General features: G+C 49.3%; 1 protein-coding gene across 1 annotated transcript in view; it reads right to left on the reverse strand.

Moving 5' to 3' along the window:
• Positions 1–242: 242 nt before the first annotated feature.
• The window catches only part of ALK (ALK receptor tyrosine kinase), a 598,490-nt gene continuing 573,665 nt past the window's right edge, over positions 243–25,067 (reverse strand). The window contains exons 17-29 of the mRNA XM_036224695.1: positions 23,891–23,989; positions 23,226–23,378; positions 22,091–22,195; positions 21,407–21,593; positions 20,621–20,711; positions 20,444–20,508; positions 18,894–19,023; positions 13,514–13,611; positions 10,078–10,170; positions 7,922–8,023; positions 4,266–4,400; positions 3,470–3,560; positions 243–1,078 (exon numbers count right to left, since the gene is read on the reverse strand). Coding sequence (XP_036080588.1) covers positions 392–1,078; positions 3,470–3,560; positions 4,266–4,400; positions 7,922–8,023; positions 10,078–10,170; positions 13,514–13,611; positions 18,894–19,023; positions 20,444–20,508; positions 20,621–20,711; positions 21,407–21,593; positions 22,091–22,195; positions 23,226–23,378; positions 23,891–23,989 — 2,036 coding nt within the window. The 3' untranslated portion in view covers positions 243–391. The remainder of the gene's footprint in view (positions 1,079–3,469; positions 3,561–4,265; positions 4,401–7,921; positions 8,024–10,077; positions 10,171–13,513; positions 13,612–18,893; positions 19,024–20,443; positions 20,509–20,620; positions 20,712–21,406; positions 21,594–22,090; positions 22,196–23,225; positions 23,379–23,890; positions 23,990–25,067) is intronic.

A 25,067-nucleotide genomic window follows, 5' to 3' on the forward strand; every position in this document is an offset into this window, starting at 1 on the left:
ACGAGGTGGGGAAGATCTATGACTCCAACTAGGAAACAGGCGAGCAGCGAATTCTGACTCACTGGAGCGGAGCGCACACAGTGTGAAGGAGGCGTGAGAATGTGGACATCAACCATGCTTGACACCTTATGCAGCCAAACCCGGGCAAGTGTTTCTCACTTGTCTTTATGGTGTTTTCTTCTTTTGAAAGAATCGGATGACCCCATGCTCGAAACCTTCCTAAAGCATTTTGAAAATACAGCTTTTTTTTTTTTTTTTTTTATGTGGCACTTCAAAACAAGTTGGCACAAAATGAAAAGTGACGTCTGGTCTCCGGTTTGTGAGGAGCCACTACCTGTCCCTCTTCCTTGGGCTCAGGGCTCCCAAGGCAGAGACGTGCGTGCTGACAGGCTCAGGGCCCGGGCTGGCTTTTCAGAACGGCGTCCTCGTAACGACCAGCTCCGGCGGCCGCGGTGGCCTCTAAGGGCAAGCCCTGCTGCTGGTAGCCGTAGTTGACGTTGCCACACGGGAAGTGCCGCAGCCTGAAGAGAGGCACTTCCTTCATGCTGGCAGTCAGTGCGGACGGCTCCAGCAGCAGAGAGGCGCCTGGAAGCCTGCCGGCGGCAACGCTGGGCGGGACGACACAGCTTCCGTCACGGCCCACGTCCCCCCTCTCGTGTTGTCCCTTCTTTGCTGCAGGATTGTTCTTTTTGGTGGGTTTCTCTGTAAACCATGAGCCATAAGTTGGGTTCCATAGGCTGGTTGGTTTGTTTCTGGATCCCTGGACTTTGTGCAGCTCCGATGGCGGGTTGGACTGAGTGAATGCCATGTTGACGTGTCCCCCTTCCACGGCCGGCCCTCTGGTGACCCGGACGGGGACCTCTGCAGCCGTTGCCTTCTTCACGGCTTTGCCAGAGGGAGCGGAAGGCGGAGGCGGCGGGGCAGCTGGATCCAGCCCCGGCTCCCGTTTAGCGGGGGCAGGGGAGACGAGGAGAGGAGGAATTCCCTCAGGGCATTTGGGCCTCATGGGCACTTTCTCTTCCTCTTCCATGAGTGGGCCATATTCTATTGGCAAGGCGGTGTTGATCACATCTGGATCCTACGGGGGTTGGGGGAGAAATGAACTGGTGAAAACTGAATCATAGACCAAAAGACGTTGGACCTGGTACCTGAGTGATGATCTCATCCAAACTTATTTTACAGATGAGGAAACCACTCGATGTTTATTGGGAATATATTAATTTATAGACATTGGGGAGTACGAAATGAATGAGAAGTCGCCCCCACCCTTGAGGAGCTTAGAGGAAAAGCTCTGGACTAGAGGTGTGGACAGGAAGCACCCACCGCCTGGGCAGGAGAAGGGTCCGGGGAAGCTTCGCAGAGACCGCTGGTCGGCAGATCTCACAGATCGGCATGTTAAAAAAATGTGAATCAGTTTAAAAAAAATATTCCAGGCTATTCCCAGTAAACTCTTTCCGACTAAAAAGAAAACACTGCTTGTTTGACTCCGGGGGTGTGTGTGTGTGTGTGTGTGTGTGTGTGGTCTGTGGGGGTGTGCGTGTGTGTGTGTGTGTGGAGGGGGCTCCGGGATGGGAAGGGAGGTGAGGAGAGAGAGTCACTAAAACGCTCCCTTATGAAGCGTATCCCTTGTTCTCGTCCTAGCCACCTCTCCTTTTCCTTGTATGTGGATGGGTTACACCTGATGATAACTTTTTCTGTGTGACATCATCATAGATCGCGCAGATTTCACAATGTGCCGAGCAGGTACCACGGAGCCGTGGTTCTTTAGCCAGGGTGACAGAGGGCCTTGGTGGAACCCAGGGACTGCCGGAGTGCTATGAGGAAAACCATTGACGAAACCAGTTTTGCACTAGATCATTTTTACAGCCACAGATTGGAATATAGAAAAGTAAGAGCAGTTGCCGGAGAGTTGAGAAAAATTTGTGGAAGGACACTTAAACTTGGGGAAATGTAATCCTTTAGTATTGTATGCAAATTGGGAACACTTCTACTGCAGTTTAACAGAAAAGCACATTGGTCTGGTATTCATCAGTAAAGAGTTTAATAATAAAAAATAACTGCCTTCCGATTCTCTTATATTTTAGTTCCTTCCCTGTTAATTATTAAAGTCTACAGTGAGTCATTCAAAATGTGTTCGTATGGAACCACCTGCTTTTAAGAAGGATAGTACATACTTTGGAGAGAAATCACTCCAAAGTATGTATATTTAAGGGGGCATATTCCATTAATAGTACAGCATGGTAACCTAAAATGCCATTGCACATCGAGTTCCCTGAAAAACCCAAATAGCTTGGTAAGTGAAGTCCATCCAGGTAAGTGCCAGTCTGCCTACTTCCGAGCTGGAAGGACCTGAAAGGACGAGATTGTGAGGCTACGAAATGGCTGTGGTTTGAAAATGCATATGACTTCGGTCAGATGAGGGAATCGAGGGGGGGCGTGGCTTATTGTCTGACTTCTAAAATATTCTCCAGAATTAGCCGTGCTGACAGAACGAGAGCCGAGAGAGGGGGAAAGAAAGAGACAACGGAGAGGAGGTGACTGTGGAAAGACAGCCCGGCCCCGGGGCAGCCGGCGGGGCGGTGCCGGGGGAGGGTCCGGCTCGCAGGGGCGGAGGGCCGCTGACCCTCGAAGGGAGGCGGTGAGAATGGGTGCGGGGCCGCGGCAGAGAGGACGCTAGGGGACTCTCACTCGACAGCCCCTCCGCTCCTGCCCGACGACGAGGCAGGAGGCACAGCCATCTGTTGAAATGGGGGCGAAAAGGGAAACTTCCATCATTCCTGAAGGAAGCGGGCGTGGGGTCTGCGTTGGGACCGGGGTGAGGGCTGAGAAACTGTGTGGCTTGGACAAGCTCTCCAGGCCTCAGCTCCTCATTTGGAAAGTAGGGATATTTTATGTACCTCGGTGAGGAGAAAATGACATATATGGAAGGTTTGTGTATTAACAGATGCTGAACTAATGCTATTTGATGACGTTAAAATTTCCGCAGATCACTCTGACCTTTCCCATAACCCCTCTAAATGTATATCACTGGACATACAATTTAGTAATTATTGATGGTTAATTATTTCATGTTTTTTTGTTTTTTGTTTTTTTTTTATTTCTCTAGCCAGGCTATAAACTATTTAAGAGCAGGCTTTTCCCATACTTCTTTGAAGCTCCAGTTTTGTCTGATAAAAATTGGGTGTCTGGTAGGGATTAAGTTAATACTTGTGTACTGAATTGACTTCCTAATATTATTAAGCATCTGCACTGTGTTGTGCTAGTGAAGAAAGCGGCAGTTACTAGTATTTATTTACAAAACATGCAAACCGATAAACCAATCATTTTACTTTATAGATAATTCACATTCATTCTCATGACTATAACTCATATTGTCTGTTTTTTGACGTTGATTTCACATTTTGCTGTTTGCCACCTGTAAGACTTTTCCATAGAAATGCTAATCAATGGGGAAAACGTTCGTTCGTACCTGGGTGCAGTATTCGATCCTCTCCAAAATTATGGCAAAGTTGGGCCTGTCTTCAGGCTGATGTTGCCAGCACTGGGTCATTATCCTGTAACTGGAAGAGGAATAAGCACATTAATTAAGATCAGGAGAAACGAAGATGCAAAATACAGCTTCTTCCCAGCACTTTTCTAAACGGGACTGCGGTGGCACTGTCTGAGGGCGGCAGCTCTTCTGGCTTCCCACGTAGCTGGCATATGCTGCCCTCTGCTGATGGGCCAGGGCACCGTGCCCCGGCGTGAGGTATAACACCAAAGCTCACGACACACAGCCATCCTGGCTGCTTCATTAAATACACCCCCTCTCGCTCCATTCCTGAATTAAAGTCACCTCTGGGGAGGTATATTCTAATTACGTCGCCCATCTGCCTCGCTCGTGGGAAGCAGATGAGGGTTGCGGGACAGGACAGCAGAAAGCTCGGGGCATGGAAATATTCAAAGGAGGCTCCGGACAATGTCGGGCAGCAGAGTGGCAGCTGGGGCACGGACTCTTAGGAGGTGCCGGGGGAGTGTGAGCCTGGTGAGGCCATAGCCTCCAGCCAGACAGAGGGTATCTGTTCAGGTGCGACTTCATTGCTTTTGGCGCCAGAAGACTAACTCATCTCACTGGAGTCCCAGATGCAACCCTATCTCGGGGCGTGTTACGTGAGGTTAGCCATCCGCCCTTTCATCTTAAAAAAAGCATATGTGGCTGTAGATATTTTTTTGAAAAGGAAAACCGTGCTTAGTAACTTATAGAAATGTTCCCAAAAGAGTCATACACGGGCCCAGGGCAGTTCTTAGGTGGGTCCATCCGTCCTCCGCTGGTGACAAACTCCAGAACTTCCTGGTTGCTTTTGCTGGGGTATGGCATATATCCAAGAGAAAATATTTCCCACAGCAGCACTCCAAAGGACCTGTGCACAGGACAGGAGATATGGATGTGGACACACGTACACGTGTGCACACACACGGACACACAGAGATACGTACACAGACACGTGCACACACGGACACACCAAGACACACACAGATGTAAAAATTAATTTTTTAAATACATTTCCACAATAGAGGATTCTTCATATGGAGAAAAACAAACAAACAAGAAAGCCACATGTGAAAGTGTCGCTCCATAACAAGGTAACCACTGGTGGCATACTATTATTTTTTGATTACAGTCAAGTTTCTGTACTTAGAATTTTTTTTTTTTTACATAACCGCAGTTATAGTCAATGTGCAATTCTGAATCTTGATTTTTTTTTTGCAAATTTTATTATAGCATAAACATTTTCCATGCTAATAAATATTATAAATAGAATTAGAAATGGCTATAAAACACTCCACTGAGTGGTTGTGCCATAATTTGCCTTATCATTTCCAAATTTTCAACTTTTGAAATATTTAAAATACCATGATGAACATCTTTGTGCATTGTTTAAAAGGATGATTTTCTTAGGATTAATTCACCAAAGTTAGGATTAGAATGACCTAGTAAAATCTAGGATAATTCTAGTGAAATTATCGGAGCAAAAGAATATGAACACTGAAAAATTCTTGACAATACTGTCTGCTTGGTTTCCAAATGTGTCCCTCTGATCAACCAGCATTGCACGCGGTGGCATCGGACACTCTCGTCAATATCGAATCTTCTCTTCTGCACCCGCGCCTCTCCTCCTCCATCCTTCCAGCTCCGTGGCACCCCCGCCATCTATTTGCTCAACCTACACACTTAGGCACTGTCCTTGATCTTGCTCTTTGCAATACCCCCGACTCCACACCCGCTTTCGGCAGTCCCGTTAACTAACCGCTCTCAAGACAGGACTTGAATCCGACCACTTTTAATGCCAGCACTAAACCTAGCCCCCTCATCTCTTCTTATCTAGAAATGTACAGTATTTTTCTAACTGGTTTCCCAGCTTCGGCTGCCTCACTCCAGTCTGTTTTCAATGGCAGCAACTGATTTCTCTTCTTTTAATTTTTAAAAATATCACGTCACGCTCTTGCTTCCAATCCTTCAGAGGTACCCAATTGTGCTCAGAATAAGATCTTGAGCTGGTCCTAGGACCCCTGTGTTCTGCCTCTGCCTGCCCCTTCCATTTCAATGGCCACTGGCCCTTGTGCTGGCCAGCTCCAGCCATGAAGACTTGTCCTCCTTCCTCAAACGAGCTAGTCTTGTTGTTGCCGCTGGCCTTTTTACACTTGCCTCTCCCTCAGCGTGGCAAGCCTTCCTCTCAGGTCATTCCATGGTGAACACGGCGCCCCCCTCCCCCCCCCACACTCTGTCTCTTCTGCTTTTTCGTCTCCACAGCACTTACTAGTATCTGAAGTTATGTGATTTGTTTTTAGAAAGCATTTTACAAAACAATCTAAACTTAAAAGAAATCATTATCATAGATACCTATGTATCTAGATATTAATATTTTGCCTTTTTGTGTCAGTTCTCTCTCTTTTCAAAGAAATAGATAGATACAGGTAAGTCCCGCCCTCCATCCTTTCCTCCTCCTCCTTCCCCTCCACGGAAGTTAGAATGGATCCTTTCCATCTATATTTTCATGCTTTTTAAAAACAGTATGTGAAAGCAGAAACAATAAAGAATCTATTTTATAGACTTAATTTTTATACTATAAAATTATACAAGTGTGATATCCTGCTCCTTTTTGGAACTTGCTTTGTTCCCCAATAAAGTTGTTTTTGAGATTTATCCATGTTAGTACATGTTGCTTTAGTGTGTTCTTTTAGACTGCCGAGTAGTTTCCTATGATATAAGTAAGCCACAGTTTATCTTTCTGTCTCCTACTTGAGAGATAGTTAGGTTGTTTGAACTTTTTCTCTATTGTAAACAACGTTGCCAATGAACATTCTTATCTATTTGTGTCATCATCTCTCTAAAGTAGATACTTAGAAGTAGATTCACTGTGTCACAGGATATGCATGTATTCAGAGTAATGACTTAATCACCTGAATGACTCTGCATCTGGATAAGGTAGGTTGGTGGCGCTGTGATGTTGGTGTAGATGGGAATCACCTGGAGGGCTAGTTAAAGCACAGCGTGCTGGGCCCACCCCCTGGAGTTTGTGATTCATTAGCCTGAGGTGGGTGCAGAGAAGGTGTTCCTAACAAGTTCCCAGGTGATGCTCATGCTGCTGATCCTTGGACTACACTTTTGAGATCTCCTGGGTTAGGATAAGCCAAAGTTAAACAGAGACTACCTTATGACCCAGAAATCCCACTTCAGGGTACATATCCAAAGGAAATGAATCAGTATTTCAAAGGGATCGCTGCACCCCTATGTTCACTGCAGCGTTCTTCACAAGAGGCAAGGTCTGGAAACCACCTGAGTGTCCAGCGGTGGATGGATGGATAAAGAAAAGGTGGTATGTATATCCTTTAGATTAATCAGCCTATTTTTTAATTAATAACCAGCTGCCTATAGTAGTATATAAAACATATGTACTAATACATACATAGTAATACCTATATTAATACATATGTCTATATAACCATGCATACCACCTTTTAAATCTATTCATCCACATATATGTGTATACACATATACAATATACACGTATATACACATATACACAATGGATATTATTCAGCCTTAAAAAAAAGAAGGCAATCGTTTTTGACAACTTGGAGAGACCTGGAGGACATGATGCTAAGTGAAATCAGCCAGACACAGAAAGAGATGTGCTGCACGATCTCACTCATAGAGGCAGAGAAGCCGAATGGTGGTGGCCAGGGGCTGGGGGCAGGGGGAGGTGGGGAGATGCCGGTCGAGGAGTACGAAGTTCCGCTCGCGCAGGATGGCGAAGTTCTGGGGAGCTGAGGCACAGACGGCGTCTCCCAGACTAGTTTTAGCTGTGGGATGGGCCTTGCCACGGCCACCACCAGCACGTTTGTGCTGATGACTATTTCCTTTTCTTCTTTATTCTGTTAATGTGGAGAATTTCATTGCTCAATTTTCTAATTTTAATATTGCATTCCTGGAATAAACCCAACTTCATTATGTAAAAGAAAAACAAAACAAAACACACACACGCACACACACACACAAACACACACACACACACACACACACACACACACACACACACACAACTACATGTGGCTCTCCCCCGGCCAGCTGCATCGGCGTCATCTGGGAACTCGTAAGAAATGCAGATTCTCGGCCTGACCCCAGACCTCCTGGATCATAAGCTCTCAGGGTGGGGCCCAGGAATCTGTGCTTCACAAGCCTTTCTGACAATTCCATTGTCTGCCAGAGTTTGGGAGCCCCGGCTGTGCAGGGATATTGATGCTTCCCCTCCGACCCTCCCCCTCACGCAAGGTCTCGCTGCTAGGAGTGCGGGATCACCCGGTCCCGTCCGTGAGCACCACCGCAAGGCCCACAGTGAGACCGGAGGGGGAGCGGAGGGGGGGCGGCAGGAAGACTCACCACGTGTCGGTTTTGGAAGTAAATATCCCCTCCATGAAGGCCTCCGGGGGCATCCACTTCACTGGCAGCATCGCACAGCCTCCCTTTCGGTAGTAGCTCGCTCTGGGGGGGAGGAGAGGAAAACCAGACTTGTTTCCGGAGACGGCTCTTTCGCTCTTGAGAAAGGGGCTACGAGGCCTACCCATTCAAGGACTGAAATTAATGAGGGCGCTGAGGCTCAAGAGGAGAGCAGGGGAACACAGATCATTTGGTTAAGAACTTCGGTGTTTAATCAGAGGCAAAACAGCCCATGGGAGGCATAAAAGAAAAGATCTATGCAATGACGAAAATACCCACTGGAGGATGGTTAGATTTCCTTGTTGGATTTCGTTTATGATAACTCACAATGAGTAACACGATTCCAACCTTATAAGGGTAGCCTGTTCCTGATGATTCACAATAATGCGAGATCCAGAATGGGAGCGCTGAGAGCAGGGCTCGTGTCTTGTTCACTTTTGCTCCTCCATGGGACTCATGCGGCATTTGGTTCTATATAAGCACTCAACAAACAATTGAGGCAGCTGGCAGGAAGCTGCCTCCCAGAGCACAATCCAAAAAGAGAACACAGCTAGGGGCGGAGCTGGCTTCAAAGATATATGAGTTAATTTATTAGTTTTTATCAGTGAGTTGCATTAATAACATCACTGACAAAAACTAATAAATTAACTCATGCTTATGAAGCTAGCGCCACCTCTAGCCCTGTGTTCTCCTGCCGGGATGTGCTAAGAGAGGCAGCTTCCCGCCAGCTGCCTCGATTAATTAATTACTTCAACAAACATGGACTGAGTATTTAGAATGCATGAGGTACTCTGCCATGTGGTGAGGACATAAATAAGTCACAGTCTCTCTCTTCCAAGGGTAGGGTCTAGTGGAAGAAACAGACATCTGACCAACCGCGGTACGGAACAACACAGGTAATGACACAGGTATGCACGGAGCTCAGTGGGGGTCAGATATGGAGGGGTCTGAGGGAGCCGAGTGGGGAAGACGCTCTCCCGGAAGACCGTGCCTGACCCCTGAAATCGCACAGGGCCTGCGGGAGCAGTGGGAGGGAGCGTAGGTCAGTTGGGGTGGTGAAGGCCAGAGCTGGGGAGCAGTCAGAGCTGAGGACGGAGGGGAGGGGCCAGATCACCGAGGGCTAAGTCCTGCTGCAATGCACGTGTGGTCAGCCATGGGTGTTCTGAGAGAGGAGGGGGAGGAAGGCTGAGACTCTGAGGAGGTGTGAAGGTGAAGCACAGGAAACCAAGGTGACGGGAGACCAGCGCCGGTGACTGGTGGAGAGCCTTCCTGACTCTTCATCTTCCACACGCTGCTGCCCTGCGGTGACGCGTCATCGGCATCCTCACCCCTGGGAGGCTGTCACCAGTTCTGACGGAGGCCTTCAGAGGTCTCCCTGACTCTCCAGAGAGCGAAGGCTCCCTGTGATCACCCCCCTCACTCTACCTCTGGATTAGAAAAGGCACATTCAGTGACCATGCAAGTGAGGGACTTGCTCAGCTCATGCGGCAAGTCACTGTTGTAAATAATTAGACAAAGAAGAAATGTGAGATAAAGTGCCATGGAAGTTTTTTTATTTTTTATTTTTTTTTTAATGTAGCCTTGAGAATATTATAGGGGAAAAGAAAGAAAGCTGAGCTAAGTGCCTGTGGGCTTTGAACTATACCGCCGTGTCTACTGGTGTGGGCAAAGACGGCCAGCGAGCTGAGCCCAATATCTTGTCAGTTCTGGGGTGCTCTTGCCTGGCACCGTGGAAGCTAAGGCCACTTATTATTCCTGAATATTGAGAAGAGGGGTTAAGTACATTAAAGTTTACTGAGAAGCTTTTTCCATATCACGTATCCAAGTTATTCTGTGTCTCGGAATATGCTAGGATTAGAGCATTGGACCCAGAGAGACAACCTACTTAAGAACTCGGTGTCAATTACAGCAGGCAGTGTGATCCTAGAATTAGACCATCAGGTATGGGCACTAATTAAGGTTTCTGTATCCTGAAAAGGAACTTAATGAAATGTTAGCGGCAAGTTGACAAGGTGCCAGAGATGATTTAGGGCACAAGCAGCCACATCCCATTCTTTTGAGGGGATAGTCTCTGATGGGTGACCACAGTCTTTACTCACCTGTAGATGTCTCGGGCCATTCCAAAGTCCCCAATCTTGGCTACTCTTCCAGGGCCTGGACAGGTCAAGAGGCAGTTCCTGGCAGCAATGTCCCTGGGGTAAACATGAGAAAATGGATTTCCTTATTTTACCTTTGGGAAAATAAATTTTCTAACATTCATCACTAGGATTTTCACCTCCAGTCTGAAGTTCAAACGGTTTCCTCCTGTGCTCTGTATTTCCTTTACTGCATTATAATTCAGTATGAAAGAAACAACTATGCCAATTCTAGGCCTCAGAACTAACAGGGAAATGGGAAATGATTAGGGAGATGATTGAAATGTTTAATAGTGTAATAATATGGAAATAACTATAATAGAAACCAACATGTAATGGCCTTTAACTCTGTACTAATGTTGTTCTAAGTGCTTCATATCTAACCTTTAGAACAACCCTATAAGATGCAGGGTGCTATTATTAGCCTCATTTTATTAGAAGAATGAAGCTAAACACAGATAATATAGGGGCATAAGAAATGCCATTTGTCCTTAGGCTATTGTTTTGTATGGATTGCTGGCTGGTTTCTGCCAATTATTTGAAGGAGTCTTCTGGAACAGCATGACTTCCATGATATCAAATTTAAGTAGGTTAAGGTATTCCCAAATATCTATAGTTTTCTTTTTTAATAAGACATTACAGTTCTTACAACCATGATTTTATCTAGAGCCTTTGCTAAGCTGTCTGCATCATAATGACAAGGCTGAAGAATCACTTCTTTCAAGTTATAAAGTCATCTTGTCTTTGTTGTTGTTATACTCCAGATGATCTATTTGCCTATAAGGCAGGATCGGAAGCTTTCCAAGACTCATTAACTTCTACCCAGTGACTGCTTACCTAAATTCTTGGCAAGAATGAAGGGTGCAGCCAGAAGTCTGGAATGGTCTCTAATAATATTAAACTCCAGGACGGAAGAAAAGAGTAGTAATTCTTGAGGGACACAGGTGGTGTTGTCATATTTTCGACTGGTTTCATAAAGGTCCAGATCTTTGGTCAAGAAGGACATGGCAAATAAACAACCGGGTGGTATTACAAAAATAGGATCTGGACTGGGGATCATGGCTGAGGATATCAGAACAATGGGCCAGGGAGGGAGATGGATGTTGTTAATGCCACTGGCCTAATCCAGAGGTTCAAGTTGAATTTTGAGGACAATTGGTGCGTAAAATGCCCTAATAAAACTATAGAAGCAAAACATGTATGACATCAATAAGAAGAAAAATAGTGGGATGTATAGCCATTACTTCTCAAGAGAAATACAGCAAGGTAGACCACAAACAATATTTATGGCTCCAGAAAAGTCTTTACACCGATGTGCATGGAATGGTTGCTTAAACGAGTGATCTTAAATTTAATGGTGAGAAAGTAAATGTATTATCATAGTACACACCAAGAATTGGTAGAATGACACATAATTCTTGAGATGGCAATACACCATGACCAAAGGAAACAGATCTGGCAGAAAAATGGGAGTGTGAGGATCGGTGAGGGCACGCTGCTCTGAATTCAGGAGGTATGGATACGCGGCTGCCTGCGAGCCGAGAGGCAGAAAACAGCGAAGGAGAGAGAATTAGACGTGATAGTGTTGTGGAGTGTGCCATGGACCTCCTGGACAGTTCCAAGACACAAAAGACACCTTTCTAATACCTGTCACCCCAGGAGAAAAGCTTGGGTTGAGATGGTCAATTTCTGCTAGAAGTCACCTTTTGCTTATAAAACAGATCAGCTGATAGATTCTTGATTTGATCCTTCTCAATAAAGATAAAAGGAGCAACAAACTATTACTCTGGGATCTAATTCTGACCTTCTGTAACTATTTACAGATATGGAAGTGATAGGAATTGAGAGCATGTGATCCTGTTATCTTATTATTTCTAATAACAGAGCACCGGATATGGTCTCATGTATATCATGGCTCTAGGGAAGCAGATTTCAAACCATCGGAGGAAAGATGGATATGATTCCTCAGCCGGAGAATCTGTATGCTCGATGACTAACGTGGGGCAGAGATGAAAAAGCAGAAATGATCTCGGGGAGACGCAAAGGGAGACATCTGAAGTCACCATGGTGACCGCGCAGGTTGCTCTCAGATGAATCCAAACTTTAAAAGGACATAACGAAGATGGAAAGGTGGTTGTAATCAAGGATGAAGTCCAAGAAGAGCCCAGTCTAGTCATGTCCGAGCAACAAGAAAGCCCAGAGCTGAGATGTATGGAAAGTTCTGGGCACAACAGAGAGAGCCAGAACAACCATGGCAGAACTGTCCTGCGCTTGGAAGCAGAGGGTGTAAAGGACCGGTCCCTGCTCCTTTTTTGCCTTTGTTATTTCTATTAAGAAAACTCATCCACAAGTTGGAAAGGTTTAGAATCAAGGGGAAGAACTTAAAATCAAATGACAAAGTGACAGTTAAAGGAAAAGCCAATGTGCGAAGTTTCTTGCCTCATTTGAAAATGGCTTTAGGCACCTGGGTGGGTGCCCTTCTCGATCTTTAATGTCTCCATTTTCATTAGGGAGACAGCATAGTTTTCTATCTACTTACATGCTTTTTTCTTTCCAAACTCATGCAGCATCTCTCATTTTCTACTTTGTACTTACACACTGTAATTATTAGGAACACATCTTATGCCCTTTGAAGACGCGAGTTAATAAAAATTGTTAGTTCACCAGGTTATTTACTAAATTAGAAGGAAATCATTAGGAAGAGCTTTGCAAAGAGCCTAATGATCTGTCTGACTTTTCAGATTTCAGAGTCAAGCTGTCAGCTGAGAAAGTCACCAACATGTGCCTGGGAAGAAACCTGCGTGATCTGTGATGTCTATAACATCACACCATGTCATACATTACTGGATGTCCCCGTCCAGACACTATTTAAACACAAGGATCATATAAGCAGAAGATATGAAGTGTAGAAGGAAATAAAGTAATTATTATGCTCATTTCAGAGTATTTCCAGAAAAGATTTATTTACCCAGCAAACATTTCTTGTGCCTCACTGTGTATACCAGGGATATGAAGATTAAGAAAACAGGGTCCTTGCCTTCAAGCCACTCATAGTCAAATATGTGAAAATATGAACTCCTTCAACTTCCCTGAAGGAGCTCAGTTTTCTAGATGTGGGAACGTTAAAGTGATGGAGGACCTGGACGTTTCACTGCAAGCAAGGTACAGGCAGGGGTCCCCGCCAGAGGTCAAGCCCAGCTCATCCAGCTCTGGTTGGATATTTTGACACCCATTTTATATATGGGGCAAAGGAAGCCCTGACAGAGTATGTAGTCATCTTAAAGACAAACAACTTCGGAGAGAGTCCCATCACTCTAGTCTGAACGGGGAGCCCTGGGCCCTGGGACACGTAGGGGAAGCATGCAGAAGGTGGAGGGAGGAGCAGGGAGCTCTGACTCACCGGTGGATGAAGTGGTTTTCCTCTAAGTACTGGCAGCCACAGGCAATGTCCCGAGCCACGTGCAGAAGGTCCAGCATGGCCAGGGAGGAGGGCTGATTCTGTGGGGAGACAGTGATGAGAAGCTCTCGGGGCGGGGATGTGGGGGGATGGATCTCAAACACTAGCTTCAAGTGCTTGCAAGGAGGCCACACCCAGACACGCTGTCCCCCTGGGCTCCCGGCCCTGGCACACCTCGGAAGTCACTTGGCAGCTTTTTGTAAATACAGGGGCCCGAGCTTGAGCCTAGACTGATGAATTAATGATGAATCAACCTCTCCAGTGCCCCGGGTGAGTGTGTGTGCAGCTGGGGCTGGGAACCCTGAAGCGCAGGAACCCGCGATGGCCAGAGGTCCTTTCCCCTGTTCACTTACCCCCTACATTCTTCTACCTCAGTCTTCATAAACATTTGAATCCCTAAACAAGACTGTGAGAAATCAAGGGGGAGAATATTGTTCTAAAAATTCTCTAAATGTTTAAAAATATTTTTTAAATATTAATTTTCTTCAAGAAGATCCAGATCCGATGCGAATTGATTTTAAAAAAAGCTTTTGGAAAATTCTGGGTAACTGATGAGCAATTTCAAGCTCTTCTGAATGACATCAACTCACCTCTGGGGGTGCAGTCTGTCTCTGCCCAGACAGCCTGCTGATCTCCCAGGAGTCCTTTTTGAAGGCTACCCTTCTGGGGTCTTTTTAAATTCCAGAATCCCCAAAGTCTGCAGCAGCATGTTGTCATGCGGCGTCATGTTTGCTTTGTTGTTCTACGTCTGCCTTACCATGTCCCCAAGTAAACTTTGAGGTCCCCAAGGCAGGGACTTCAGCATCTACTTCCATAGTATCCAGTACAGTGCTTGGCACTCTGTAGTGGTTTGATGAATATTGGGGAGTTGGTTGGCTGATTACAGCAGAACTAGGATTTACCTAGGTGATGGCTGGGGGTTTTCTCTGCCACAGATCAGGGTCTCTCCAGGACTCCTCGGAGCAATTACGTGGGTCTAGGGGAGGCAGAGAGGAGCATCACTTCTCTAGGACATGCTTCAATTCTGGAGAAGACAACTTAGGGAGGGGACTATCCTCTACCCGTGGAACATCAGGCAGTGCCTTAGGCGCAATAGAGCAAGTCCAAGTACACAGTCTCTTTGATGCTCTATCCTGTGTGGTTAATGGGGAAGAGAAGTTTAGCTCTATACTAAAGATGGAAATGCTGAGGGCTTAGAGAGGCTAAGTGACTCACTCCAGGTCACTCAGCTAATAGGGTGAAGCAAAACTGTCCTGAGCTGGGCTTCAAGGATCTCTGTTGGGGGAAGCAGGATTCTAGCAATTAAAATTGAGCTCCTCAGGGCAGCGTGTCAGAGAGGGGGATGGAGTGTGGGAACGCAGAACCCAAGCGAATGTGCAAACCCGCACACAAATGCAGGGAGCGGCATGTTTCAGGGGCCAGTCCAGCTGACCTGGACGTCATTCCCGCTTGTCCCTCACTGGCTGTGTGACCTGGGGTTAACGGCTCTGCCACTCTCCAAGCCAGTGTCATCATCTGTGAAAGTGGCACGACACCACAGCCTCGCCGGATTGTTACGAGGACCAACAGACAGAGTCGCAGAGTGAACGCTTCCTAGAGGGATCTGCAGTTATGGATGGGTGTGTGGTGTGGAGGGCTGTGGGGGTCTTGGGAAATGGCCCATGTGTTTGGTTTCTCCGGGGGTCTTGTTAGTGTCAGAAGTACCGGGCACCATGAGAGAGATAGTTCTCATTGCCTGGGAAAAAGCAAAGTAAATCTATTTCCAAGGCAAATATTCATCCATCTTGCTATAGTATTAGAAATATCTCTTCTCTCGTCAGGAAAATGCTTTCTCTTCTGAGCAAAGGAGGACCTGCTCCTGGCTTCTTCCCCTGAGTCTCTCTGTGCCCCCATCACTCAGGATGCTAGGACCTTTGATGTCCCAAATGCTCTGTGAGCCTGGCATGCTGCAGGGATCACATCTTCCCAGGCATTCACCCGCGGGCCACCCTGTCTGGCAGCTCAGAGCAAATGAACTGCTCCGCTGAGCACTCTGCAGAAGCAGACAGTCTGCATCCAGGGCACGTGCACGTGCATGTGTGTCTGTGTGTGTCGGGGGGGGTGGGGATCAGGGGAGGTGTGGACTTGTAGCAAAACTGATATTTAAATTAGCAGTGCAGGTGTGGCCAGTGTGCCCAGGGCCACTCGTATCTACCCTGGGCAAAGAAGGAGATGGGATCGGGGTTTTTGTCCCAGGTCTGCCACCGAGTGTGGCACTTCCTTTGGCAGCCAGACATTCCCAGGCCCGTCGTGCCTATGGACGCATTCTGTCCAGTCCTTGGAGAGGACCTTGTCCAGTGTTTCCCAAAGTGGGCTTGGGGGGTGGAATGCCATCCAACAGGCGTGGGAAATCCTGGGTTACATTCCTGGGTTAAGCAGGTTCTTTCCCATAGGAATTACCATCTTCGCTATGCACCGATGTGTATTGAGAATCGACGGGGGGAAACTGACATGGCTCTAAAATCTGTTCGACCACAGAATTCTTAAGAGCATGTGTGTGAGTCTGGAGCACCTCAGGGTGCTGGTGTTCCTTTTGGGGACACTGTTTAGACTAATATCCTACTTTTACAGGTGAGAGACAGGTCCAGTGAAGTGGAATGATTTCTTTGGTCACAGCTTCCCAGGGGCTATTCCCAAAGGATAATAAAAGACAATAAAACGGATATCCGTTCCTTCCTTAGGCAGCTCCTCCTGAACAATTTGGAGATGAAGAATCACAGGACATGGGGTAGGAACTGTTTCACCAAGCGAAAAATAGAATAGTGATATATATTTTAAAATCAATGCATATAAGAGCGAGAGGGAAAGATGAAAGGAAGAAGCAAATGCAGACAGGAAATACAAAATACAAAAAGCAGCAAAAATCCATTTTGAAAAGTGATGAGAAGGTAATGCTGCTGGGGTCCTCATCTCTCCCGGCTCCTGACGCGGCTGACTTTTCACGGGCGCCGCGCGTTTGGAGCCAGCACTGGCATTGCAACATCAGTGCCAAAGACCTACACCTGAGCCTTAGTTCAAATCAGAGGTTCTCACCTGGACATAGTGACCTATAGGATAAAGAGAGCCACCTGTGTATGGAGCATGTCTTCTAGAGCCATTACCTGCAGGCATTACCATGTTCCAAATAGATACAGACACTGTCGTGGGTAATAATTGCCATGAATAAAGAGATGACTGACTTCTTAACGGCATTTGTCATTATTGAATCGACAGATACTAAAAGACAGCTATTAGCTATTAAACTCTCAACAAATATTTGTTGAGTAAAGATAGGCTCCGCAAAAAAAAATTTTTTGACATTTAAAGGGACCTTCCTTCTCAAAGAGGTGGGAGCCTGGGACCAGATGATATTTTCATTGGTACCCATGAATTTCATTTCCATGACAGACTCCATGACAGACGTGGTTAGCCCGAGCCTCCATGTCTGTCTACTACACTTGTATGTCTGTTTGGTCACTGCATGTCTGTACATATGCTCTCTGAAGCCAGAGCCTCTTAGACCATCCTTGAGGTCCTTAGATCCTGAGAGTCTATAGAACTGCTGAGTTCCAGGGAGCGTGGGAAGTAAGGACAGAGACCTATCTGATTCTGAGTGCCCACACGAGTGCCTGCACACAGTAGGCCATCAGGTAGGCCCTGAGAGTCTCAGGGGGGCACAGGGCTCCCTTTACTGGGAGGTCTCTCCTTTGCGTGCACAATACTTTCTTTTCCTCGAGCCTCAGGAGTGTCCAGTGGGAAGACCAGCTTTTCCTCTTCCCACGTGTCCCCCATTTGACCTCTCCCAGAAGCACCGCTAAGAATCTCAGGGTACAAGGGCTGAAGGCTCTATCTTGATGCGTGGCGGTGGGAAAGCCATCGAGGCTGGTGCCCAGACACTGGCAGAGATGCCTGTATGGCTGGCAGTGCTGGGCCCTGAATGACCCACCCTCACCTTGGCACTCCATGGCTTCCCAAAGGGGATCACTGGGCTAAATGGCACAATAGGTTGGAAAATGCATTAAATCAGGAGTCACAAGTCCTGAGTTTGGTCTCAGATCTTTTACTTTCTGTGTGGCCTTGGCAAGTCCCATAACCTCTCTGAGCCACAATTTTCTGTAACGGAGGGTGAGATCTGTGTTATTTAGTTCATAGAGTGGTTTTGAGAAATGTGAAAGCTATGAGGAGGATGATAATCATGTTAATGAGGATTACTATGAAATCGGTTAGTCTTTTACCCCTACATCCTCCTACCAGGTGCGCTCAGGTGCACACACACTCATCTTTTCAAGGAGTTAGACAAGATATGCCAAGATGGGTCACCCAAGGACGGGAACAATATGGAGGCTCTTAAGGCTAAGATATTCTGAACCGAGTCTGGCTGGAGGTGGGATTGGAGCAGGTGTGCCCTTTCAGAGTTTCTGGTGCCCAAAACTTTGAACCCCTGAGAGCAGAGTGTTCAGTTCTGGGCTTTCTGTAGTGAGATGGCTGGCAGTCTTCCTCTGGTTTCTTGGGGGTGGAAAGGGTGCAAGTCTTCCCTGTGGTCCTAATGGTCCAGCAGCCACTCCAGGAAGCCAGGTCCTAACTGAGGCTTTGCTCTGCTCCAGTTCCTGATGCCCAGGGCCTCCTGAGGACCCCAGCAGTGACCAGAGCGGGTAGCTAGCTGGACTCTGTAATTTAGAATCACCTCTGAGATGTTCCAGTCCAGCCTTCAGACTTCACACGGCAGATACGGAGGTAATTAGAGGGGGAAGTCTGCCCTAAGCCACATGGTTGTCTAATGGCCAAGCAGGGCTGGGATGTGGCATTCCTGGGACTAGCTAGGTCTCCTCACTCTCCCCGGCTCTAGCCTCTTAATCATAACAAACATGCTGCACCTTCCTAAATATTTCAGCACTTCATTTGGATAGTAAAAGTGCAAGGTCAGGATGTCACTATTTGAGCGATGACAGCGGGTTTCAGAATGAGCGGATGTAGACTGACCTGCCCCAGGTCAGCTGGTTGAGAGAGTGACCTCGCTGGAGTGAACATCCCTCACTGTGCTTGTCCCTAGTTTGGGTTTTCCATAACCGGGAGGCCATAGAAATGGATTCAGGCAGGAGCATCCATTGCACAAGCCTTGCATGAGCTCCCAGGGCCGTGGTCCACCGTTTATTCGTTCTTTCCCAGCCACCCCCTAGATGCAAGTCCAGGGCCTAACTCCCTTGATCCCACTGAGTAGTTGCTTCCCCAGCTGCCCACTCTTGCCCCTTCCACCCCCGGCTCTGTTCCCTGGCAAAGCACTAGGGAAAGACTGATTCTCACTCACCGGGCGAGGGCGTGTCTCCCGGAGGAAGGACTTGAGGTCTCCTCCCGCCATGAGCTCCAGCAGGATAAATCGGGGCAGGGCTTGCAAACTCACTCCAATACAGCGCACGATGTTCTGGTGGTTGAATTTGCTGCGGAGCAGAGGGGTGTAACCAAATTGAACGGAACTGAGCCTGGCAAAATCTTAAGTATGGAAAGCAGGATACAAAGCTATGTTTTCAGCAGGCACACTATGTAAATGCACTCCGTAAGTGAGGGTAGCAGGGGTTCCATGCTGAGCCTAAGCCGAGCACTGTCTCACCACTGAGCGGGTGGAAGAACCAGAGGACAGGGGTGGCAGTTCAGTCTGCACAAGAGTATTCGGGTGGAGGCGGGAGGATGCCGCACAGGCGCTTGGGTGAGAAAGTGGGGTGGGGAGACAGGAGAGCTCTTTCTCGGAGACTCGTGCATGGACTGCTTGCTAGGATTCACGTTCGCGTCCTCTGAGGCAGGCCTCCTGCAGAAGGTGGAGAAACTGCTTCCACAGGGACTGCGTGAGACCTGCTAGGTGACCTTGTATGAAAGAGACCAAGGAACCGGGGCATGTGGATCCTATTGGGGATTCTTCCGGGAGGCCCTGGGATTTGGGTTCTCTTGTTAACGTGGTCCTATTAAGACACACAGGACAATGGGGCCAGGGAATGTCACATGGGTGCACACGCATGCAGAGTTAAAAGGCGGGGTGACTAGGAACTGAAACGAAATGGCGGTGATTGCCAAGTAGTGTGACTGAGCGATATGGGTCTCCATGCAATTTAGTTTCCAAGTTTTATTCAATAATCACGTATAATCGGTAAATGTTATTTTTAAAGCAAGGTGCAGAGCCAGCTGTTTGTCTTCCTGTGGCTTCAGACAAACACACGGCACTCACTGCTCTGCCTTCGTCCTCTCTGCCAGTTCCATCAACGGGAGACCACAGGCCGCTCCGACCTCAAACAGGATGTTTGAGGCTCCCCAGTGCAACAGGAGGCCACAAACTAGGCCAGATCTCAAGGTCGAACTCCTGTAGCCCTCTTAGAGCGCTCTGCCGTCAGAGTCCCAGACACTGAGATTCCCAGCCGGGGACCCGAGAGCCACAAGGTAAAGGGCACAGGCCGGCTGTACGGACCAGGGCAGGGCGGCCTTCCAGCAGGTTAGGGACCCGTTTTCTTTACGTGAGATCTGAGAGCTGGGATTGGCGAAAGGCCTGCCGGAAGAATAACCTGGAGGGGGATTATATCTTCCCCCGTCAAAAACTAGCATGCTCTGTTTCTCGAGGGAAAAAGTATGAGTGGATGGCCCAGGGATGCCAGCTGAAGGCAGAGTGAGATCAACCGGGTTATTAGGCCACGGATATTATACTTTTTTCTGAGGCACCTGCCTGGGGATTTCCACTCTGGTTAGACGTGCTAAGTATTTGGGGGAGTCCCCTGCTGGAGAGGGAGAGGCATGCCGGAGGATGTCTCCCCCAGAGACATGTCTGCTAGAAACATCTCCCTGTGGGGAGGTGGGGGTGTCCCTCTGTGACATTACCTGATGATCAGGGCTTCCATGAGGAAATCCAGTTCGTCCTGTTCGGAACACACTTCAGGCAGTGTCTGGGCACAGAGGAGAGAAGGCGTTAGCAGCAGGAGTGAGAGGCTATCGGCAGCAAGCATGGCCTGCGGAGACTGCTGGCCGAGGTCAGGCCCTTGAGGGAGCCCCTCTTACCTTTACAGCCACTTGCAAGGGGCTCGGGTCGTTGGGCATTCCAGACACCTGACCTTCATAGACCTCCCCAAATGCACCATGGCCCAGACCCCTGTGCAAAGGAGAAGGCAAGATGAGGCAGAGGCAGGCAGGCCATGCGAAGGAGGCTGGATGCCCACGGGAGGCAGAGGTATGCACACGCACTCAAGAGTCACACCCTCAAAGTGGCTTTGCTACTCAACGCTGGGCCTCCATTGCTTGATCTGAAAACTGGCAAGAGATGTTCCAGCCAGGGATTCATGATGATAGCTGAACTTTCTTTCCATGAAGACTTGAGTCTCTGATATTTTCCAGGGACAGAGAAATGAATAAGACCTGGCCCTTGCCTGTGAGGCTTGCACTCCCCTGGGAAGGGAGGGACAGATAGCTTGCAGGTACTTCTGTGGAGTGTGCTCAGTGAGTGACAGACAGTAGCATAGTGCACTGAGAGCTCGGAGGAGGGGCACTTTGCTCCACCAGGAGGAAGGAGGGGCCAGGAAGGCTTGGGGAGGGGGCATTTGAGTGAATTTTGAGGAGAGTCCAGGTTCCTCCCATCTAATCCTCTCACTGTACAAATCCCATGAATACACAGTGTGCTGAATATGCCCCAAATGGCCCTGAATATTAAATCTCCTCCCCTGGGAGGGCCAGGGGTGTTTTTAAGGGTGGTTCTGTTGGCTTCCCGTGGCCAGAGGAACCCATGGTGCTGAGATGACATCTAGGCCCCCAGAACACCCCCTTTCCCTGAAGGATGGCAGGGCCACTGACCGGAGGAGGGTGATGTTTCTCCGTGGCACCTCCTTCAGGTCACTGATGGAGGAGGTCTTGCCGGCAAAGCAGTAGTTGGGGTTGTAGTCGGTCATGATGGTCGAGGTGCGGAGCTTGCTCAGCTTGTACTCAGGGCTCTGCAGTTCCATCTGCATGGCTTGCAGCTCCTGGTGCTTCCGCCGGTACACTACAGACGGAGGTCAACCTCAGTGTGAACTGGACAAGGCAGCGTGGCCCTGGAAGCCCAGCACAGGCCACCTCCTCCAGGAAGCCTTGCTGGATCTTCATCTCCTCCTCTGAGATCTAAATCTTTACATCACACTTAGTAATACTAACAAAATGATTATAGGTGTGAAAGTGTCCTTTTAATTGAAAGAGTATTTGAAGTAAATGGAAAGCTGAAAATCATATAAATAGAAAAGATTTTACTGTATCATCTAAGGGCAGAGACACATTAGTTTGGGTTAGAATTAGTTAGGTTTAGAATCAGGGGCTCCTAGGGGACTGCAGCTGTGCCAAAGGCTGGAAGGAGGGGGCTTCTGTTTTGGCTTGGTCTGGGCTGCCCCAATCACCACCCACTCAGGGACACCTCGGTGTCCATAGCGCAGGCTGAGATGCCGTCCCGTTCTGCCAAAGCTGCCTTCCCTGCCTCCCTTCGGAAGCCCAGGGCTCTGGCACACTCACCGATCATGATGCCGGAGAACGCCAGGATGAGGGCGGCCACGAGAGCAGAGGTCACGACGGAGAGGATCAGAGAGAGTGGCAGGCGGGGCTCCAGGGTGGGTGACACTGGAAGACAGGTCCCCGCAGGGCACCGATAACCTCACTGATTCTCCTTTGAGCTGGCACCAAGTCAGAAATACCCTCCCCAGCCAGGATAAAAACCGCCCACTCCTCCTGTCCCTGGAGACCTCATCCGCTTTCCTTTTCGGAGGACCAAGGGCATGAAGCAGGCTTGTCCCAGTTTTACAGCTTTCACCAGGAGATTTGGGGTGGAGGGACCGTGTAACAGGGCTATATGTCAAATTCTGGGCCATTGATCCACAACATTAACTACCCGATGTCTGGACGTAGATGAAAGGTGAACCAACAATGGCTTGTAGAAGAGATTCAGGGGCCCTGGGTGACAAAGCACTCGATACCACCTGACAATAGAGTGTGCCCCTTAGCAACACTCTGAGGCTGAGTTACTTCCTGTGGCCCCAAGAGCACTGGGCACAGAGCGAGGGAGGCTCCCAGGTGCCACGCTGGCACAAGCCACACTGTGGTATTGTGCCTGGCTCCAGAAGCCACATGTCAAAAGGGACTCTGACGACTAAAGCCCCTGCAGACGTGGGGCAGCAGGGTGGAGGGGAGACCTGAAGCTGTGTCCTGTGGGACTGGATCGAGCCACAAGCGTTTTAATCTGGAGAAGACTCGCAGGACGAGGGCACACTTGAACGTGTGCGGCCAGTAGGGAACCGACACGGGAACGGAAAGGGACAGGGCCTGGCTACGCGGCCCCGGGCGGGCGAGGGTGCCTTAGGGGCGTCGCGCTTCCTGGCACTGGGGCGGCGGGGGGCTGTCCCAGCAGAGGCAGGATGTCCCTAGGTGGGGATGTGAAGGTTTGCACCCTGGGTTGGGGGTGGGACTAGAAGATTTAAGACCCTTTTGTGAGCCACGACCCGCCTTTCGCATTCAGGTCTCTCTGCATAGTGCTCAGGGGGCAGATCGAGGGGGTCAGGAAGTTTACAAAACTGTGTCAGCTGTCAGCCATGTCCCAGAACCACAGAGACCAGCCGTGGCCCAAGCGCTGGGCCCCCACCCCTCACCCCCTTACCGACGCAGGAGACACCGTCCTCAGCCAGCACTGTTCCGTGGTCACAGAAGCAGATGACCTTGTGGCTCTCAGGGTCCATGTGACACTCATCTACCTCGCAGTGGCTGCAGTTCAGGTAATGCTTAATATTCACTTCCCCGTGGCCTTCCATCACTGGCGACAAGGAGGGAAGGTCAGCCTCGGGCTGCGCCTGCGAGGCCTGACTTGCCCCCGGTTCCCGGCCTCTGCGCTTTATCTCTAGCTGGGCAGTGCGCGTGCGCCAGCCCCTGTTCCCACGCCCCACGGCCGCCGAAGCCCCGCTCCGTGCGAGGAAGCCCCCGGCGCGTCTGACGAGCGGCGCTCAGGCAGAGGACACGTGGGCGCTTTTGTGTAGGTGGGCGGGAGGATCCACGCAGGTCCGATCCTTAGGTTCGCTGGTCCAGGTACAGGGCCTGTTACTGCTACATTTTCTAGAACCAGCATGCCTGGTGGTAAGTCTGCTGCCGCTGTGTCCATATGGGACACAGGTTCTGACCTCTAGAAAATACGATGAGATGAGCACCAGGCAGCCTTGCCTGCAGAGGACCCACGGCCATGACTTTGTATCTCGGACTCATGTCAGCAGCCCTGAGGTTTTAGCAGAACTGGTGTAAGGAAGTTGGTTTTGCACCTGGCAGAGGGTGTACCTTTTAAAGCCGGGGTGTACAGGATGCCCAGTGGACTGATGAAGGACACCCCATCCTCCCCGTCCATCTCGGGGTCATTATTTGAGGCTGCATTGCCGCCTATGGCAAACCAGAGAAGAGTTTAACGCAGCGAGGTGGGTGCCCAAGTCTCAGCACACGTGTGCATCAGCGGGTCATGCAGCGGGGCCAGTGAGGAGCCTGGGGGTGGGCGATGGGGAGGGAAGGGAGGCTCAGGGCACAGGGGCCGCTCTTGGGGCTTGGCTCAGTAGATGCTGGGTGTGGGGGCCACTTTCCCCTCCTGGCCAGCTCCTGCCGGGGAGTCCCCACTGTACTAGGGCCCCATAGGAAGCAGTCATGGTGAGCAAGAGTTGGACAAGTTCTGGTATCCCCAGGCTGGGTGAGCCCCTCGGTGACTCTTCCAGGACTGGCAGGGCGGTAGCACTGAGGAGCTGCTCTCCAGTGCCACTGGGTCAGGGCTGGGGCACGGTGGGGAAGGGTCCCTGTGCCTTTAGGCTCCTGTCCCTCCATTCAGCTGGGGCTGGGTTATCTCTGGGCTCCCCCCTCGGGCTCCTCCCACCCACCCAGGGCTTGGGACAGAAGAGCATCTGGTTAACACAAGCATCTTATACAGCATAAAGCAAAACACAGATACAACATCACGGCACGTGCATGCATCACGTCCTAATCTGTGGGGACAGTGGAGTGATCATTTCCCAGCCTCTCAGCTTCAGAAGGCTCTTCTGCTCTGCTCCAAGCCCAGAGGAGAGCTGAGGCCAGTGGCCAGCTGCTTGCTGAGGGGCTGAGCTGGGGCTGCCCATGGCTGCCCTCAGGAGTAGCGCCCATCACCATGGAGAGGGTGCCATTCTGTAGCTGGGGGGGCTGAGGCAGGGAAGGGAGAGTGAAGATTCCTTGGGGCTAGAAGCCAGGCTCTTAGGGAGCAAGGATGTAGGCCAGGTCACCCAAAGGGAGGCACAGGATTGAGAGGGGTTCTCATGCCAACGCATCCTTGGGGTGGCTCAGAGAATAGCCCAGGAAGCCAAAGCCTCTTTACCGTCGGCTTTGGGGGTGATCAAGAATCACACGATCTTGATGCTGTCACAACTGAAGCCTCGAGGCAGGATGCTGGCTCGAAAGCCAACACCCTGCCTCCGGCTGGTCCCGCGGCTGAGAGGGAGGC

This window comes from Rousettus aegyptiacus, unplaced genomic scaffold, assembly GCF_014176215.1.
Source record: "Rousettus aegyptiacus isolate mRouAeg1 unplaced genomic scaffold, mRouAeg1.p scaffold_m13_p_7, whole genome shotgun sequence".
NCBI classification, from domain to species: domain Eukaryota; kingdom Metazoa; phylum Chordata; class Mammalia; order Chiroptera; family Pteropodidae; genus Rousettus; species Rousettus aegyptiacus.